Source organism: Ctenopharyngodon idella, chromosome 18, assembly GCF_019924925.1.
Source record: "Ctenopharyngodon idella isolate HZGC_01 chromosome 18, HZGC01, whole genome shotgun sequence".
NCBI lineage: Eukaryota > Metazoa > Chordata > Actinopteri > Cypriniformes > Xenocyprididae > Ctenopharyngodon > Ctenopharyngodon idella.
The window spans coordinates 14,236,571-14,256,281 of NC_067237.1; the positions used below are offsets into that span (position 1 = coordinate 14,236,571).

The 19,711-nt window shown below is 43.1% G+C and overlaps 3 protein-coding genes across 5 annotated transcripts; 1 reads left to right on the forward strand and 2 right to left on the reverse strand.

Annotated features, from left to right (window-relative positions):
• Positions 1-817: 817 nt before the first annotated feature.
• On the forward strand, positions 818-3,435 carry slc27a2a (solute carrier family 27 member 2a). The gene is given in 6 exon segments (XM_051869903.1): positions 818-866; positions 938-1,147; positions 1,219-1,251; positions 1,254-1,331; positions 1,823-1,947; positions 2,109-3,435. Coding segments are annotated over 6 exon segments (753 nt in total). The 3' UTR covers positions 2,367-3,435.
• Positions 3,436-3,530: 95 nt separating this feature from the next.
• Positions 3,531-10,638, reverse strand: hdc (histidine decarboxylase). Of its 3 annotated transcripts, XM_051870330.1 has the most exons (12): positions 10,463-10,638; positions 9,821-9,993; positions 9,524-9,637; positions 9,285-9,407; positions 8,016-8,156; positions 7,773-7,916; positions 7,626-7,692; positions 7,334-7,496; positions 6,712-6,799; positions 6,541-6,639; positions 6,265-6,366; positions 3,531-5,698 (listed from the first exon to the last, which is right to left on the reverse strand). In XM_051870330.1, exons 1-12 carry the CDS (start codon positions 10,488-10,490, stop codon positions 5,087-5,089), a joined length of 1,854 nt encoding a protein of 617 aa, XP_051726290.1. In that variant the 5' UTR covers positions 10,491-10,638; the 3' UTR covers positions 3,531-5,086. The 3 variants fall into 3 exon arrangements, 2 of the variants coding, with proteins under 2 accessions (XP_051726290.1, XP_051726289.1); XM_051870329.1 differs by having other exon boundaries at positions 6,541-6,799; XR_007926192.1 differs by having other exon boundaries at positions 5,669-5,698; positions 6,480-6,799.
• Positions 10,639-10,777: 139 nt separating this feature from the next.
• On the reverse strand, positions 10,778-19,653 carry gabpb1 (GA binding protein transcription factor subunit beta 1). The gene is made up of 8 exons (XM_051870353.1): positions 19,465-19,653; positions 16,232-16,339; positions 15,980-16,147; positions 15,668-15,862; positions 14,130-14,277; positions 13,139-13,318; positions 12,856-13,013; positions 10,778-12,762 (listed from the first exon to the last, which is right to left on the reverse strand). The coding sequence occupies exons 2-8, from the start codon at positions 16,337-16,339 to the stop codon at positions 12,613-12,615; spliced, it is 1,107 nt and encodes a 368-aa protein (XP_051726313.1). The 5' UTR covers positions 19,465-19,653; the 3' UTR covers positions 10,778-12,612.
• Between the last annotated feature and the right edge of the window lie 58 nt (positions 19,654-19,711).

Genomic DNA, 19,711 nt, shown 5'->3' on the forward strand with positions numbered 1-19,711 from the left:
TGAATACCATATGACATGTTTCCAAAACAGAGATTACATGTTCGAAGCAGTTAGTGATTGTGGGGAAGAGATTGGCTGTCAGTCACCGCCTTTCGCACTGATTGGCCAATCAAACATTTGAACTTTAAACCATAAACCGCCCAAATCACTCCAACGGTCTCATCAACATGTTTTATTCGGTTCTCGTTGGTTTGGTTGTTTCTTTATTAGTTTATCTGTACTTTCGTTTCCCATATTTTATTCAGGATTTTATTTAGGTACTCAAAATCTTTAACGTCGGGAGGCTGATGAGTCAATTCGGCCGCAAAACTCCGTGTTACACGATCCTGGACCGTTTTGAGGACGCCGTGAGGAAACACCCGGAGAAGCGCTTCATCGTGTTTGAGGGAGAGAGTTATTCTTACCGTGATGCGGACAGGATCAGCAACCGAGTGGCAAACGCGCTTCGGCAGCGCGCGCCGGTGGGTCCAGGTCAGACCGTCGCGCTCTTTCACGGGAACGCGCCCCTTTTCGTGTGGACGTGGCTCGCGCTCGTCAAACTGGGCTGCCAGTCGCGCTCCTGAACACGAACATCAGGAGCAGATCTCTGCTGCTGCGCCACAGTCCTCCTCACTGATGCAGGTGATGAAGAACAACCATCCAATCTGAGCCAGAACTGACCTCATCTATCCATCTATCATGATGAAGTGAAGTTATGAATAACATTCAGGATATCAGGATTGAGTTCTGTTCAAATTCTGTTTTGCATTTATATTGTCAAGTGTAAATAAAGTAGTTTAGTATGATTTATGAGTTTTTGAAGTACAGTCAGATGGAAATGCCAGTGCAGTTATACAGTGATCCAAAAACATTAAACATCAAGACCAGTAAATGCTTGAAAATCGTGCGTCTCTGTCTCTTTAACTATCTTCAGAGTAACGTGATGTTTTTTCTGCAGATTTGGCGCCGGCGGTTGCTGAAGTTCTGCCGTCTCTCCGTGAGCAGGGCGTGTCTGTGTTCGTGCTGTCAGACGCCTGTGAGACGGACGGCATCGTGAGTCTGTCTGCAGAAGTAAGCGCCGCGTCTGAAGAGTCTCCGCCCCTCAGCCTGAGACGTGACATCAGCATCAAGAGCCCCGCCCTCTACATCTACACCTCCGGCACCACAGGTGAAGCTCCCGCGCTCTCGGCCCCGCGTCTGTGTCTGCGGCGCTCGCTCACATTCATCTGTGTGTCGCAGGTCTTCATAAAGCTGCGGTGATCAGCCACAAAAGAGCGACATCATCTACGTCTACCTGCCTCTGTACCACAGCGCCGGCTTCCTCGCCGGCCTCACGGGGGCCATAGAGCGCGGTAAGGTCACGAGAGTCTGCTGTTCAGATGTTCAGATGCTCCTGGTGTGTCTGTTTCATGTTCTGAGTCACTGACTTCAATCTGTAATTAAAATGTCCTGATGATTTAACTCTCCTCCATGTCATCCAAGATGTTCATGTCTTTCTTTCTTCAGTGGAAAAGAAATGAAGGTTTTTGAGGAAAACATTCCAGGATTTTTCTCCATATAGTGGACTTCACTGGGGTTCAACGGGTTGAAGGTCCAAATGTCAGTTTCAGTGCAGCTTCAAAGAGCTCTACATGATCCCAGACGAGGAATAAGAGTCTTATCTAGAGAAACCATCGGACATTTTCTAAAAAAAATAAAAATTATATACTTTTTAACCACAAATGCTCGTCTTGCACTGCTCTGTGATGCTCCACGCATTACGTAATCATGTTGGAAAGGTCACGCGTGAACCAGTGAAGGGGTTCTACGGGTTGGAGCTGCTCATGCGTCTGTCTGTTTTCAGGGATCACAGTGGTGCTGAGGAGGAAGTTTTCAGCTTTCCAGTTTTGGGAGTACTGTCGGGAACACAAGGTGACGGTCATCCAGTACATCGGACAGGTCATGCGGTACCTGTGCAACACACCCCAGGTAAAGACTGTTCTCTGACCCATGAGCCCCTTAAATCAGCTCAATATGTCACATCATCCTCGATAAGTTTGTGTTCTGAAGATGAACCAAAGTTTAATGGTTTTGGAAGGACATGAGGGAGAGTAAATGATTTTTAATTTTGATAGAACTTTCCCTGATAGTGTGACTCTGGATGTGAGCAGAAGAGTGTGTTTGAGCGTCTGCCGTGTGCGTGGAGAGACGGTGAGCGCGATCACAGCGTGCGTCTGACGCTGGGGAACGGGATCAGAGCCGACACGTGGGAGGAATTCCTGCGGCGCTTTGGAAACGTGCGCATCTGCGAGGCCTACGGAGCGACTGAGGGAAACATCGGATTCATCAATTTGACTGGGAAAATCGGTTCGATCGGGAGAATGACTGCGGTCCACAAGGCCCCATAATACACTAAACATGATGTGAAATCTGAGGTTATTCTGCGTGTGTGTGTGTGATGATGAACTCCTGTGAGTGTGTGTTTGTGTGCAGATGCTCATTCCTTATGCCTTCACTAAGTTTGATCCGGAGACGGAGGAGCGAAGTCGCTCCAGGTAAAACTGTTTAATCAGCCAATATAGAGCTTGATCTGCTGGGACGGATCATTTCATACCGGTTCTTCATGGTGTTCGGCTCTGGAACACTTCTGGATGAAAAGGAGGAAGTCACATCATAATTAAAGTAGCCAAATGACGACCAGCTCCACCTCTCTGGACGTAATGGGTGGAGCTTAACCTAATTAGGTATAGGGATAGGGTAAGGTTAGGGTGTGGCTGAACCTTCAAGCTCCACCCATTCTGTTAGGTGGAGCTGGATGTCAAGCTCCACCCACTGGCTCTGCAGTGAGCAGCCTCTCTGATAATTAGTTGTTTTGAAATAAAATGTCTTTGTGACGTGTGTGTGTGTGTGTTTACTGTACAGGGGAAACTGGGCTGCTGGTGGCAAAGATCAGTAAAAGCACTCCGTTTAATGGCTATGCTAAAGACCCTGCGCAAACAGAGAAGAAGAAGCTGAGGGACGTGAGGGAGATCTTTACTTCAACACTGGAGATCTCATCCTCGTCGACCACGACGGCTTCTTGTACTTCCAGGATCGGATTGGAGACACGTTCCGGTGAGACGCGTCCAGTGCAGCGGATTCGTGACTGAAGGACACGTGTGAACGCTAGTAATTCATGTGCTTCTGCTGATTTAGGTGGAAAGGAGAAAATGTGGCACATTAAAATGTGGTACATTAAATCTGTTGATCATATAAAGTGATCGAGTCTCTTCAGGAGATTTAGATTAAACCGCTCCACTCATATGGATTTATTTTACCATCTCTTTATGAATGTTTTGAAGTTTTGGGTGAACTATCCCTTTAACTAATTCCTCAGGACTCAGTTTAGTTGTGATAAGGAATTGAATTGTTGTTGAGGAAGCAGCCGGTAATATTATATACTAAACAAATTCAGTATTAAACAGAACTTGAAAATCATTTGGTTTCAGTACTTCTTTTTTTCGGCTGTAAATAAACATCTGTATGGAAGCTTGTTTCTGCCACAGAATAGAAAATAACAACATAACTGCAGCTTTTTTCTTGTAATTGCAAGTTTATTTCTCAGAATTTGGACTTTATAACTCTCAATTCTGAGATAAAAGTCGCAGCTCATGTTTGATTCCGCTGTGGAAACGAGCTTTCGTTCTCAGCGCGTCTGACGGCCGTTTCCTCCTCAGAACCAGCTGGACATGACGGGAACCTTCAAACAGGTCAAAGGTCAGCTGGTGCAGGAAGGATTCGATTCAAACGTCGTCCGCAATAAAGTCTTCTTCCTGGACGACTCCAAGCAAACGCTCGTGCCCATGACGGAGGAGATGTTCAGCTCCATCAGTGAAGGACACTTGAGACTGTGACAAACACTCGGATTTATCAAACCATGAACTGATCTGACAGAGAAGACGATCATGAACCGACTGTAAGCACATCTGAGTCTGAACACGTCTGTGACTCGAAGGAAATGTCATATTACTGAAACCTAATACTAGGTCGCAAATATTTTGTAAAAATAAATAAATGGTACATTAATAGTAATAATCTTTAGACAATAATAATTTAGCATTATTGTAAATGAATGTATTATAAATAACATCACATGTAAGCATAATTTTTTCACATCAGAGATTCCCAAACATTTTTGTCCCTCTGAGATTCAGTATTTTAATAATTTACCTACACATTCACATGATGTAGGTCACATGACTATGGAAGCCTGTTTCTGCCACGGAATAAAAAATAATAAAGGGAATTGTGACTTTTAGCTCACAATTGCAACAAAAAAAAGTCAGAATTGTGAGATAAAATATTGCAATTACCTTTTTTTATGTTTTATTCCGTGGCAGAAACAGGCTTCCTTAGATGACACACAGGTAAAGAAATATATATTTTTATCTTTTTATTTTAAAATGATTTAATTTTTATGATTTAAGGGTGTGTTCACACCATGTCATAATTACCAAAAGTACGAGATTACGACTTGAAAACAGCATTTACATCCTTGTAGAATTCGTAATTTGTAACTTGTAAACTGGGAATTTTCTGAGCACCCACTTGTGTCATGTGACCACTGCAGATTCATTTTGGTGTCGATAGTGTTGCCATAGAAAAGCATAATTCTGAGTCCGAGGATGTGAACGCAGCTGAATTATTAGCTTTACATCGACTCACAAACTCCAGTTTGAGAAACACTGAAAGCAAATCCATTTTTGTCCATCGTTTTTAGGACGATGACAAACAGAAATTCAGTCAGTGTGTCCAAACTTTTAGCAGTAAATATGTGTTTTCAAGTAAATGTGTTTTTATTAATCAATACTGAGAGACATTGATCACATGATGCTTTCTGTAATCATAAAGGAACAGAACGAATGTGTTTTCATGTCGGGTGTATTGTGATGTTCACTGACCTGCCTGTGTGAAAACATCCCTGACGCTCCTGTGAGTCCTGTGCTGTGTGTGTGAGTGTGTGTGTGTGTGTGTGTGAGTGTGTGTGTGTGTGTGTATGTGTGTGTGTGAGTGTGTGTGTGTGTGAGAGAGTGTGTGTGTGTGTGTGAGTGTGTGTGTGTGTGTGTGTGTGTGTGTGTGTGTGTGTGTGTTATTCGGAGTGCAGTGGGCTGGTCTCTGTGAGAGGGAGGCAGTTTAAGCAGCTGGCGCGGCTGGTGACCAGCCCTCTCTTGAAGGGGTGGTAGAGCTGCTGCATGCCGCACTGAGCCCAGACCTGCGACAGGCTCGGCACGCTGTGGAACTTCAGCAGACGCTTCTGCGCTCTCGGCTGCGCCGGCTGCTCTGGGATCTGCTCCAGCGGGTGCGAGCGCTCGGGTCTGGCGGGCGGCAGCTCGGCGCTGCAGCTCATGGAGCGGATGGCCCGTCTTTGGCCCTGACGCACCAGACGCCCGTCTATCATGGGCTCCAGACGCATCCGGCTCAGCTCCGAGTGGATGGTCAGCGGCGCCTCCTCCTGGTCCTCCTCGCAGCTGTCGGGGTCAGAGATCAGGCTGGGCTGGCGGGAGAGAGCGCAGGCCTGCAGCACCTCGCGGGACGCCTGCTGGATGAGGCTCCAGTCCCTCTCGATGTCCTGCGCGCTGGTGAACTGCGACGTCACGGCGAAGCGGATGATGAGTTTGTTCCCGATGGCGGCTGGAATCAGAAACATGTGGCCGGATTTAGTCAGCTTCCTCAGTAACTCCTGCGTCGCTCCGTTTCCAGCCTGCGAACAGAAGAAACGTGCTCATGTGACCACAGTAATCCCAGTTAACGTTCTATTAAATAAGTCATGTTCTTCCTCAGTGTTTCTGTCGTGTTTTCCAGCACAAATATCTAAACATTCCTAAATCAGGACACATTTACTGGAGAAGAGAAATGACACATGATAAAAAGTCTGAGAAATTAATAAAAATAAAGTGATAAAAATATATCTGCTTTGGGGAAAATAAATATTTCACTTTGAAATAAAGTCACTTAATTTCACTTCATTTTGATGCATTTCTCAGAAAACAAGATCATTTCTCTTCTCCAGTAAATGTTTCTTGATTTAAGAATGTTCAGATATTTGTGCTGGAAAACAAGACAGAAACACTGAGGAAGAACATGATGATTTTAAATACTACGGCATATGAATATGGCATCATTGAGAAGCGTCATCACCGTCTCATACACCATAAGACACCTGATCTATAATCAGTAAGCACCATGATTCTCATGTTATTCTCATGATTTCATGTGATTTTAGCTCTGATTGATTCACACAGACGTAGCGAAGCGTCTTTCTCTCACTCGTAGGCAGAAGACGACCAGGCCGAGGTGTCGCTGCGCCGGGATCTGGAAGTTTGTGTCATTTCTGACCAGAGACTCGAACAGCTTCGCCATCTCCACGCTCTGACATCACAGGAAACACATCATCACAGACAGGAAATGTGAGGATTAACTAGAGCTTTGACCATTTGGCTTATTGTAAACTGTTAATAAAATCCAACTGAACATCAACGGACATGTTGAACTCATGCAGCTATCTGCCTCACAGTGAGTGTTGAGCGTAAGGACGCGTCTCACGTGTCGAATGTGAGCCTGCAGGTTCTTCAGACCAAAGGAGCGCATCACAAACCACAGCTTCAGAGAGCGGAAGCGGCGGCTCAGAGAGATCTGCCAGTGCTGAAACGACAGACGAGCGTTAATTAACATCACACAGATTAACACAGCGTAACGAGTGTGATGTGAGCGCACCATGAAGTCGGTGGCGTCGGAGTTATCGTGTCTCAGGTACAGCGGGTCGACGGTGAACGTCTGCTGAAGCTTCATCTTGTTCTTCACCCTGCAGTTCAAACAGAGTCTTTACAAACACCTCATGACATTCACTAAAGAGTGAAAGAAATTAATTCATCAAGGATTCATTAAACTGATCAAAAGTGACATTTATAATGTTACAAAAGTTTCTATTTCAAATAAATGCTGTTTCTATTCAAAGAATCCTGAAAAATAAAATCTATGACATTTTCCACAAACATATGAACTGTTTTCAACATTGATAATAATCATTAATGTTTCTTGATCATCAAATCATCATATTAGAATGATTTCTGAAGGATCATGTGACACTGAAGACTGGAGTAATGATGCTGAAAATTCAGCTTTGATCACAGGAATAAATTATATTTTACTATATATTCACATAGAAAACAGCTGATTTACACTGGAATAATATTTCACTGTTTTACTGTATTTTTGATTAAATAAATACAGTCTTGGTGAGCAGAAGAGACTCTCTCATGTGTAAATTAGGTGTCAATTCCTCCATACAGTCTGTAATTTCCAAAAAAGGAAACAACAGGACAAACGTGTCTCTCACCAAAATGCTGTACAGTCAAAATGGACCATCATCCACTTTGACGGGTTGAAGACGAATGAATCTGCAAACTCGATTCCGTTGAGAAAATATCGCAGTTCAGGACAGAGCAGAGCAGATCCAGCGTATGCCGCGTCCACGTGCAGCCAGAGACCCTCGCGCGCACCTGAGATCAACACACCCAAACACCTTCACTAACATCAACACACTCAAACACCTTCACTAACGCACATCATGTGATGCTGAACATTCAGAAGCATTTAAACATGTTTATATATATCCACGGATCACTTACACACAGGGCCGAGTTCATCCAGACGGTCAAAGGAACACACACCGGTGGATCCGAGCGTCGCACACAACTGCAGGACACATCAAACACACACTCAGTCACTTCAGCACAGTGAAGCATTAAACAGCTGGTTGGTTTCAGTTGCGTCACCATCACGGGAATGAAGCCTCTCCTCCGGTCCTCGTCGATGGCGCGCTGAAGAGTTTCTCCACGCAGAGAAAACGCCTCGTCCGTCTCTAGAAACCTGATCTTCACCAGAGAGATCAAACCGGCCTTCTCCACTGACGAGTGAGCCTGAACACAAACACTCATGATGAACCGTCACAGTCCATTATACATCATCATCATACAAACGCTGATCATGTGACAGGACGGTGGGTCAGACTGCTGTACCTGATCGGAGGCGTATGCGATGAGTCTGGAGTTCAGGACAGATTCGTCGGTGTCGGCGTGTGTGAATTCACTCTTCATCTGCAGGATTCGGTCCTTCCTGGCGACGAGCAGAGCGACCAGCGTACATTCACTGACCGTACTCTAAACACAGCAAACACACACTTACACCACGTATAATAACTGTATATGGAACCCAGAATAAAAAAAAAAAACATACAAAAATATAAATGTCCCTGTTTTTTAATTCATAGATAATAACAAGTGAGATTTCGATGACATTTTGACCACTGAACTAGTAAATGTGGCCGGATTCCATTTCAGAATCTGATCATCTTAAAGGATTAGTTCACTTCAGAATTAAAATTTCCTGATAATTCACTCACCCCCATGTCATCCAAGATGTTCATCTTTCTTTCTCCAGTCGAAGGTTTTTGAGGAAAACATTCCAGGATTTTTCTCCATATAGTGGACTTCACTGGGGTTCAACGGGTTGAAGGTCCAAATGTCAGTTTCAGTGCAGCTTCAAAGAGCTCTACACGATCCCAGACGAGGAATAAGAGTCTTATCTAGAGAAACCATCGGACATTTTCTAAAAAAAAATAAACATTATATACTTTTTAACCACAAATGCTCGTCTTGCACTGCTCTGTGATGCTCCACGCATTACGTAATCATGTTGGAAAGGTCACGTGTGACGTAGGTGGAAGTACCGATCCAGTGTTTACAAAGTGAACGTACCAAGACTAAGCCAAACGGCCTTTACAAAAAAAGGTAAAACAACGATGTCGGACAATTTTGAAGTTGGAGGAGAAAATGAGATGGAGTTTGTCGCCCTACCGCGGTACTTCCGCCTACGTCACGCGTGACCTTTCCAACATGATTACGTAATGCGTGGAGCATCACAGAGCAGTGCAAGACGAGCATTTGTGGTTAAAAAGTATATAATTTTTATTTTTTTTAGAAAATGTCCGATGGTTTCTCTAGATAAGACTCTTATTCCTCGTCTGGGATCATGTAGAGCTCTTTGAAGCTGCACTGAAACTGACATTTGGACCTTCAACCCGTTGAACCCCAGTGAAGTCCACTATATGGAGAAAAATCCTGGAATGTTTTCCTTCATTTCTTTTCCACTGAAGAAAGAAAGACATGAACATCTTGGATGACATGGAGGAGAGTAAATTATCAGGACATTTTCATTCTGAAGTGAAATAATCCTTTAATATGGGATGGTTGGGAACGCGAGTTGTGTGTGTTTGTGTGTTTGTGTACCTGCAGTATTCCTCCTCCATTGCTCTGTGGATGATGGTGTAAATAGTGATCTGGCAACCCGAGCGCTTTACACAACCAGTCCAACACACACATCTCCAGCTCTGTACATGCTGGACTCGAGGCCTGCAGAACACACACACACACACACACACACACACACACACACACACACACACTATTCAACACAACGCATAATGCTGACAGAGTGTGTGTGTGTGTGTGTGTGTGTTTTGTATTACCCAGGTGAAGCCGAGGCAGTTAATGGCGTCTGCCAGCATGTCGCCCAGCAGAGACGGCCATGAGGTGAGCGCAGGGAAATACGCGTGCATGTGAGGACTCTGCCAGTGCACCACCTACAGGACAAACAGGAGCATCACACCAGACATGCATTCAATAACACAGATGGACAGATGGATGGACCGAGAGATGGACAGACAGACGATCAGAAAGACAGACGGCCAGACCGTCAGGCAGATGGAAAGACAGACGGACAGATGGAAAGACAGGCAGACGGACGAATGAACGGACAGGCAGACCCCGGGCATGATGATGTTCTCCACGTCCCTCATGATGCTGCTCCAGTCCTCAGGCTCATTCGGGGCGCTGCTGGGCAGCAGAGGACGCATGTAACCCGGCTGAACATCCGGAACAACCCGCCGCTCACGGATCCGTGTGAGATACTGCTGTATGAAATCCACCATCTCCTTCCCTACACACACACACACACACACACACACACACACAACAGAGGAACATCAACACATTAAAACAAACACACTGAGACGTTCATGATGAATCACTGCCAATGAAAGAAGATTGAACAACATTAGAGAAAAGTAATGAAACAAAGTATGAAGAGCACAGACTCATATATACTCACAGCTGTTTCACATACAGCAGAACATAAATATAAAATCAATTAAATAAAGAAAATGATACAATACTTCAGAAGATGGCAGTAGCATGCAAACAATTTAAAGTGTTCAAAAGTCCTGAATGTCATGCATTCAATAAATAAAAGTGAAGGAATAACCAGCAGTCCTTTATCTAAACTAGTCGTCTAAACCTGTAAACCTGTTAGTGTCAAAACTGACATAAACCCACTCTTGTATATTACAGATGCTGCTGTACACAGCAGTTCACAATCACCGGCATCATGTGCGGGATCAGAGCATTACCTCTCAGCATGTATTCCTGCTCCTGCATCCCGTCCGTCAGAGGAAGATCAGCCGTGTGTGAGCCGCTTCAGCTCTCAAGCGCTTTTATAGCCGCCGTTCACCAGCCGCTGCCCGCTGACGCAAACCGCCGCACATTTACTCCACAAAGACACGATTGATTCAGCCTGTACGTGAGCGAGCGCGAGCTCTAGACCGTGAACACGGATCTGACTTCATGAGCACTGAGGAAACATCAATCCGCATCTGGAATAATCCCAACACTGCCATATCCCATCTACAGACTCCTATAGACACACAGATGCTGGAATACTGTCGGTCAGCTGATCGAAACTGTGAAACCCTTTTATTGTGCATTTATTCAACATTTTTACATAACAAAAGTCAGTTTTAGGTGTTATAATCTACTGTCCAGATCAGTGCTGGAGAGACGCTGAGATCCTCCTCAAAGAAACAAAACCATCCATTCTGTCTTTTAAAAATAAAAATCTTTATGACAGAAATACTTAAAACTGCATCACAAATTACAGACGGGAGGAAACTATAAACACAAGAGAAGAGCGTTTGATTCATGATGATTCTTACTGAGTCTGATGATGAAAGACTGGATCAGACGTCACCTGCAGATGAAACATCATCACATTATTACGCAATTAAATGTTCCTCATTCGTGGTTTTGAGGGGCTTTTGCCTGTTTATTTGAAGGCCAGTGGAGGGATATGGGTCAGAATCGAACCAGCGTTGGCTGCAGGAGCACCACAGACACTTTAAGCTTTTGACGAGATCTGAAATTAAGTGAAATATAGCTGCGGGCGGGAATTAAGGGGCCAAGCACAAAAAGGCACGACGAGTCACGCAAGAATGGCTGGGAACATCAGACCAACTGCAACAACGAGGGATTAAAGACTATTTTAGTCAATATAGCTGAAAAATCACAAATACAATAACTTTCAAAATGCTTTTCACTTTTGACCAATAGGTGGCGCTGTGACCAAACTGATGTGGTGTGGTCGGTGTGAGGACACAATAACACAAACATAAAGTTGGGTGTCAATATGCCAAAGCGTTGCAGTTACAGCCCCAGAATCGGCTCGGCATCATGCTAACAAATTCACTGAGGCGTTATTCGAGAACGGTTTAGTCAATAATAAAGCTTTTAATACGTTTTTGCTGGAATACTCTATAGATGATCTGAGACCATTTTGATGAAAATCAAACCAACAGACTAGGAGGAGTTTGAAAAAGTAGGTTTTCAAAGAAATTCAAAATGGTGGACAGCAGTTTTGACAGAGTATGGCATAACTGGTATCACTGTTCTCGGCATGACTCAAGGAGTCTATTAAGACCAGTTTCATTAAAATAGGCAAAATTAATCAAAAGCTATAAGCATTTTTTGGGTGTCATTCGACTCTGTATGCTGCACTGGATTAAAAGAGACGTTATGATTTTGGGATAAAATGTTCTGAAGTTATAAGCAAAAAGAGTAATTTTTCATATCTCCTGACCAGTAGGTGGCGCTGTGCCAAAACACTGCAAGTTCCCTCAGTTTATGCTTGTGACTCGTCTCGATACGCTACAGCGTTGTGGAGATACAGCACTGCATCCATTTTGTTGTGCCCCTCAGTGGATTCGTTCTCGTGTTATTCAAGAACGGTTTGGTTTATCTGAAGATGAGCCAATTTTGGTGTAAATCGGATGAACCGTCGAGGACGAGTTCGAAAAAGTCATTTTTTCTGAAAATTCTGAATTTTCATGACGAAAATGACATCATAGAATCATCTTGAGCCAAGAACTGAGTTTCTAGTCCTTACAGTTTAAAAGTTAATAACATAAACATGAGTGCAATTTGGGACAGTTGGTGGCGCTAGAGGGATCGAGTTAGAGACTCCAAAATTGCTGTGATTAATGATGAGACTGTCCTCTATCTGTGTGCCAAATTTCATAATTTTCCCACAAGAGGTTCTATGAGCTGCCATAGACTCGAGCAGAAGAAGAAGAAGAAGATGGAAGAATAATAATACGAACACTAACGGATTCAGCAGCTCCCTGCACACCTTCAGCGCTCGACCCCTAATGAACGACAATGATCCAGTCACAGAAAGCACAGTGGCTTCATCAACATGACAGTGTGTCCAGTGTGTCCAGTGTGAGTTTCACGCGGCTTTCTTGGCGCTCTGCCGTGTGATGGCCTCCAGTTTCTGTCTGTACGCTTCGGCCTCCTGCTCCTTCTTCAGGAACTGCTGTCTGTATTTCTGCGCCTCACGATTCGCCTCCTCCAGCTGCTTCAGAAGAGCCACTTTCTCCTGTTACACACGCAGAGCCGTGTTGTTTTATACATTTTATTTCAGCGTGTTGTGTGTCACATGAGAGGGATTGTGGGACGTGTGTGTCGGTACCTGAAAGTCGTCCAGCGAGAGTGTTTGCTGGATCTGTATGTCTTGTGTTTCTATCATCTGATCGTCGTCGTCTTCTTCCTTCACGCGCTGCCGTTTGACGGACGGCTCGTCGCTTATCACCGTTTCCTCTGCGACCTCTGTGTCCGACACCGTCAGAACTGCAGGAACACACACACACACACACACACACACACACACACACTCAGTTCATCAAAATGAGAATCACGATATCACTCTCTTCACCCCAGCTCTAGTGTGAACTGGACCTGCAGCGGTCACTCACCCTGCTGCCCGTCAGGCATGGTGACTATTATTGGCTGGCTGATGCCTGTGCCCGTCTGCAGGTTGCCCAGCTGAATGCCGTCTGTTACTATGGTGATGACCTGCTGACCTCCAGAGCTCACAACCTGCTGGATGGCCCCGTCCACCGTGTCTGCGGTGATGAGCTCGTCTGCGGCCATGACTGCTCCAGAGAGAGAGAGAGAGACAGAGAGAGAGAGAGAGAGACAGAGAGAGAGAGAGAGAGAGAGAGAGAGACAGAGAGAGAGAGAGACAGAGAGAGAGAGAGACAGAGAGAGAGAGAGAGAGAGAGAGAGAGAGAGAGAGAGACAGAGAGAGAGAGAGACAGAGAGAGAGAGAGAGAGACAGAGAGAGAGAGAGAGACAGAGAGAGAGAGAGACAGAGAGAGAGAGAGAGAGACAGAGAGAGAGAGACAGAGAGAGAGAGACAGAGAGAGAGAGAGAGACAGAGAGAGAGAGAGAGAGACAGAGAGAGAGAGAGACAGAGAGAGAGAGAGAGAGACAGAGAGAGAGAGAGAGAGAGACAGAGAGAGAGAGAGACAGAGAGAGAGAGAGAGAGACAGAGAGAGAGAGAGAGAGAGACAGAGAGAGAGAGAGACAGAGAGAGAGAGAGAGAGACAGAGAGAGAGAGAGACAGAGAGAGAGAGACAGAGAGAGAGAGAGAGAGACAGAGAGAGAGAGAGAGAGAGACAGAGAGAGAGAGAGACAGAGAGAGAGAGAGAGAGACAGAGAGAGAGAGAGAGAGAGAGAGAGAGAGAGAGACATCTGATCAAACTCAACATTTCCACTCACTCCACTTATCCTGAAGAACAAGCAGTGGAACATCAGGCCCATTTCACGTCTAATCACAGTTGCTTTGATGATGCTCTGTTTGTTCAAATAACCGCAATTTTCTTCTGCGGAGGGCATGTCATACGTCACGTCAAGTGTGCGTCTGCACAAAGGCCTCTTTCATTAGAGATCCGGGTCGGTCACCTGTGGATTTGCTGCTGTTTCCCGGCGAGACGAGTCCGGCGAGGTTCACCACTCCTCCCGGCCCGATGATGAACTGCGGCGCGGCCGTGTGGATGGTCAGCGTGTCGGGACTCTCGGGGTTTGTGTTGATCTGGTTCTGCATCGCCACCTGACACACAACAACACGTTACGACAGATTCTCTTAAACTGAATCCAGTTTCAATTGGAGTTGGACAGTCATGTGCTCCATTTTATAGGAGTTTTTCTATCCAGTGTGGTTTCATTCAGTTAATAGTTGTGGTTTTTGGAGAACATGTGGAATAAATCTCTGGTTTTGAATGGAGTCGAAGGCTAATCCACATGTACAATTTTCATGATCTCATCCTTAACCTCTTTCCCTAGTGTAAGCAGTTTAGGACAATCCCAGAATATATGTGTGTGATCTCCTACCTTCCCACATCCCGCTACTTCTGTTATGCCTTTAGAGCCAATGATCATTACTGAGACACTCATAACCTTCGACCAGTAAGTGGCGCTGTTACAAACTTTACGTGTCAGTGTGTTGTGGAAATATGGACAAAGCTGTGTCAGATATTCAGAGTTGATCCAAAGTTACTACAGTTGTTTATTTATTTTTGAAATTATTATCATGTCTGTTTTTATCAGTAGGTGGCGCTACTCCAAGATTGGAATAATTGCCATTTTTAATGTTTTTGAAAGAGTCTCTTCTGTTCACCAAGACTGCATTTATATGATCAAAAATACAGTAAAAACAGTGAAATATTATTCCAGTGTAAATCAGCTGTTTTCTATGTGAATATATAGTAAAGTGTAATTTATTCCTGTGATCAAAGCTGAATTTTCAGCATCATTACTCCAGTCTTCAGTGTCACATGATCATTCAGAAATCATTCTAATTGTTGTGCTGCTTTTGATTTGGGTGGAAAAGGTCAATTATCACCGTTCAAAAGTTTGGGGTCAGTAAGATTTTTTTCTAAAAAATAAAAAATAAATTAATACTTTTATTCATCAAGAACACATTAAACTGATCAAAAGTGACACTAAAGGCATTTATAAAGTTACAAAAGATTCTATTTCAAATAAATGCTGTTCTTTTGAACTTTCTATTCATCAAAGAATCCTGAAAAATAAAATGTATGACGTTTTCCACAAAAATCTGAACTGTTTTCAACATTGATAATAATCATAAATGTTTCTTGAGCAGCAAATCATCATATCAGAATGATTTCTGAAGGATCATGTGACACTGAAGACTGGAGTAATGATGCTGAAAATTCAGCTTTGATCACAGGAATAAATTACACTTTACTATATATTCACATAGAAAACAGCTGATTTACACTGGAATAATATTTCACTGTTTTTACTGTATATTTGATCAAATAAATTCAGTCTTGGAGAGCAGAAGAGACTCTTTCTAAATCATATAAAAAATCTGAATTATTCCAAACTGTTGACCGGTAGTGAACATGTATCTAAGAGTCGGACAGTCAAGCAGGAAAAGTGCTTGCGAGCGTCTGGAATGAATGTTGGTGTACCTGCAGGATTTCGGCCAGCTCGTGGCTGCTGTTGTCCAGCGCGATGTCCAGCGCGTTTTTGCAGAATTTACTCTGCGTGTGAACGTCGGCGCCGAAGCGCAGCAGCAGCTCCACCACGTCTCGGTGGCTGTGCTCCACGGCCCAGTGCAGCGCGCTCATCTTCAGCATGTCCTTGGCGTTCACGTCGGCGCCGTGCTGCAGCAAACGCGCATGAATCAAGTCATTGTTGCTCCGGCGGATGATGAAAGGCGACACTTAAAGCGGCAAATTACAGGCAAACGCACTGAGACCAACATCAAAGACGAAGCTCACCTTCAGCAGCAGCTCCACGATGCGCGCGTGACCCTCTGACGCGGCCATGTGCAGCGGCGTCCGGTCCACTTTGGTGCGGGCGTCACGGCTCACTCCGGCGCGCAGCAGGACCTCAGTGGTGGAGTAATGTCCGAACTGAGCCGACAGGTGCAGCGGAGACGTGCCCAGCTACTGACAGACACACGCTTGAACACACTGATCCACAGTAACACCAGGAGAGGCTTCGGCGCTGTCAGACACACAAACACTCACCCAGTCCGTGGTGAACGGAGCTCCATTCGCCATCAGTATCCGGACCTCGTCATCCTGACCGGCGCGAGCAGCTTCCAGGAGCTTCTTTCCCAAATCCACCAGAGACATCTGCAGCATCAGACACAGACATCAGACACACGTCCACCAGCAGATCTTCATGCTTCAGTAATGCGTCTCATTCACACTGATCTGCACTCTTAAGAGTCTGTTTATTCCTCAGTTTTGAATGAAAAACATTTACCCTAAAACTGAGGAGCTCAGATCAGTGAGGCTCAATCAGATCCAAAAAGAAACCTGAAATCTGTGCTGATTGAAAGAAAACAAGTTGATAAAAAGATTGAATCCAATATTTGACAGCATGAGAGATTTATAAGCTATTTTTTTGTAGGCGGGTCATTTTTGACCCAGAACACACCTGTAACAAGATGGAAAAAAACCCAAAAGTACAAAAATTATCAGATTATTTTGGGAAGTTGTTACACTCTGTGTGAGCAAAGTCAGTACATTTTAGTCCTATGTAAAAACATTAACCAGAATTTTCAGGAAAAAACTAAATTTGGTTCAAATTGACGGGTTAAATATTATTTTTTAGTTCTGTTAAAACCGAATACTTGTACTTTTGCTCAATTACATTTACAAGGAAAAAATTAAACTTTTTATCCATTAAAATTCTATGTACATGTCATCATAAGTTAAATATTTCCTCAATGACATAAAAATAAAAATGGTATTTTTTTTATCGTGATGTGACTAACAAACCAATCAATCACACACAAGTTTACCTTTTTTATTTATTTAAACAGCTAATTAAATTAATTTTAGAGTAAATACGGAAAATGTAGCATTTTTTATAAAAGAGCAGTTCACCAAAAAATGTCATCCTTTTTCCCACCATTGTTGTCATTTCAAACCTAGTGGATCCCAGAGGAGAAGCTCTGAGAGGTTCAGGCTTTTCCTGAGAACGAGTGGATTGGGACCAAATCCCATATTCGTGAACTCTATCCGAGTCTTCCAAAGCCACACGAGGCTTTATGAAAGGAGTGACATGTATGTTCTTATTCTCTAGCCTTTAAAATCATGGACTCCACTGACTTTCATTATAAACACAAGAACAGTTTGAACATTAAAGTGTTAGTTCACCCAAAAATGAAATTTCTGTCATTAATCACTCACCCTCATGTCGTTCCACACCCGTAAGACCTTCGTTCATCTTCAGAACACAAATTAAGATATTTTTGATGAAATCCGAGAGGTTTATGACTCGTCCATAGACAGCAATATAATCAACACTTTCAAGGTCCAGAAAGGTACTAAAGACATCGTTAAAACAGTCATGTGACTGCAGTGGTTCAACCTTAATGTTATGAAGAGACGAGAATACTTTTTGTGCGCAAAAACAAAACAAAAATAACAACTTTATTCAACAATCTCTTCTCTTCTGTGTCATTTTTATACGTTGTTTACGTCCAGCGCTTCCAGGTTCTACGTCAGAACGCCGACTCATTATTGGACGGCTCCTGCATGTGTCATGCTGATCACGTGATCAGCTTCGGCCAATACTGAGCCGGCATTCGGACGTAAACATGGAAGCTTCACTGTGCGTCACCTGCGTAAGATAATGACAGGGAAGAGAAGAGATTGTTGAATAAAGTTGTTATTTTTGTTTTGTTTTTGCACACAAAAAGTATTCTCGTCTCTTCATAACATTAAGGTTGAACCACTGCAGTCACATGACTGTTTTAATGATGTCTTTAGTTCCTTTCTGGACCTTGAAAGTGTTGATTATATTGCTTGTCTATGGACGAGTCATAAACCTCTCAGATTTCATCAAAAATATCTTAATTTGTGTTCTGAAGATGAACGAAGGTCTTACGGGTGTGGAACGACATGAGGGAGAGTAATTAATGACAGAATTATCATTTTTGGCTGAACTAACCCTTTAGATAACTGAAGGAAAGTCATTCAGGCTTTGAAAGACGAGGGGAGTAAATGACGACAGAATGAGTGTTTCTGGGGGAACCGCTCCTTTCAGACACACACGTGCGTTTGGCAGATGATTTTATCCAAAGCAACTTACACACGATACATTATTAGTGTTAGTATCAGTTCATGCTTTACCTGGGAATCGAACCCATGATCCTACTGTTGAGCTACAGAAATGTGTTTTTATAATAACCATCAGTGAGTCGAGTGTGATCATTAGTCTAAAATCACTATATTTACATGTCTAACCACTGCTGAACATTCAGCTTTCAGTTCATCATCTGCGCCGTCCGAGAGTCTCACATAATCAGAACAAAACAAGTGATTCTGAAAGTATTTTTGATGCAACATTTTTTACTAAAATCAGAAAAACTCTTCTGTCTCGTTTTCAAAAGTAAAATTAAAAAGCTAAAAAGTGTTTACTTTTTTATACTTTTGAAATACTTCAGTACAATTAAATGTGGATTTTTTTTTACTTTCACTCAAGTATTTTTAGTTAGTCACTTAACACTTTTAACTTAAGTTCATATACTATGAAGTATTTTATTTTTATGTCATCAAGTCTCTAATGTACAGTTAATGTTTCTAATGTTTCTATTAACATCAACAATAAAATGATTTCAGATCAGCTGTTATGGCAATAAAGTGTTGTCTGTGTGACAGTTTACCATGTTTTACTGTAGTATCAATGATCAGGATATTCTAGTGAGGAAATCGCATTTTTAATTTGTAAATGTGTTTGAGCTATTTTCATAGTTTGTTTTATAATTTCAGTAATTTCCAGTTTTTCTAATTGCTAGTTTTTAATCAGTTAATCGCTCTTACCACAAATACTACAGTTAAATGGCTATACAATTACTGTAAAAACGAAATAATGGTATCAGCTCCAGCTAAACAGAGTCCAATAATGGAAAAACTAAATTATGTATAAGGTTAAATCTCTCTGCTGTTCTTCAGATGATAAAACTGTGTGTTGATCAACAGAAGAACATGTTGTGATTTCAGCAGAAACTGCTTTATATCTGCATTAAATGCTTTATATGTGAAGCAGAGCTTCATCTCGAAAACATCATCATCATCATCATTATTATCATTATCAGTAAATATGAAGCGGAGCGTCGCGTGCGGCCTTTAAAAGAAATAAACAGGAAATCGCTGGTGTTCCGGGGGAAGAGGAAATATTAATACCCACAAACTCATCAACTTCCACATCCGGCGGACGCGATCACGCCGAATTTTGTATTTCTTACCGTCCGATCAGAACCTGCAGAACCGAATCCGCCCGAAACCGGCCTGAAAACAAACCGAGATGACAATAATACAGCAGCGGGCACGAGCGCGATGCACGAGCGCGCCGACAGACTCCAGTATAAAAGAACATACAGAATACATACAAAATAAAATATGAACACGATATCCACACCCTGCTGCAGAGAGGCCTCTGGATCTTTATTTTTTATATTAAATTTATATATTTTTTTGTATTGTAGATTTTAT

Excerpts from the sequence above, each read along its gene's own strand:
- hdc (XM_051870329.1), bottom strand. The coding sequence starts at position 10,490 with ATGCAGGAGCAGGAATACATGCTGAGAG. Across the intron at positions 8,157-9,284 it reads ATGGAGGAGGAATACTGCAG|AGTACGGTCAGTGAATGTAC; the intron begins GTACACAAACAC and ends TGCTGTGTTTAG. Across the intron at positions 7,693-7,772 it reads GAGGCTTCATTCCCGTGATG|TTGTGTGCGACGCTCGGATC; the intron begins GTGACGCAACTG and ends TGTGTCCTGCAG.
- gabpb1 (XM_051870353.1), bottom strand. The coding sequence starts at position 16,339 with ATGTCTCTGGTGGATTTGGGAAAGAAGCTCCTGGAAGCTGCTCGCGCC. Across the intron at positions 13,319-14,129 it reads AAACAGCAGCAAATCCACAG|TCATGGCCGCAGACGAGCTC; the intron begins GTGACCGACCCG and ends TCTCTGGAGCAG. Across the intron at positions 13,014-13,138 it reads CATGCCTGACGGGCAGCAGG|TTCTGACGGTGTCGGACACA; the intron begins GTGAGTGACCGC and ends GTGTTCCTGCAG.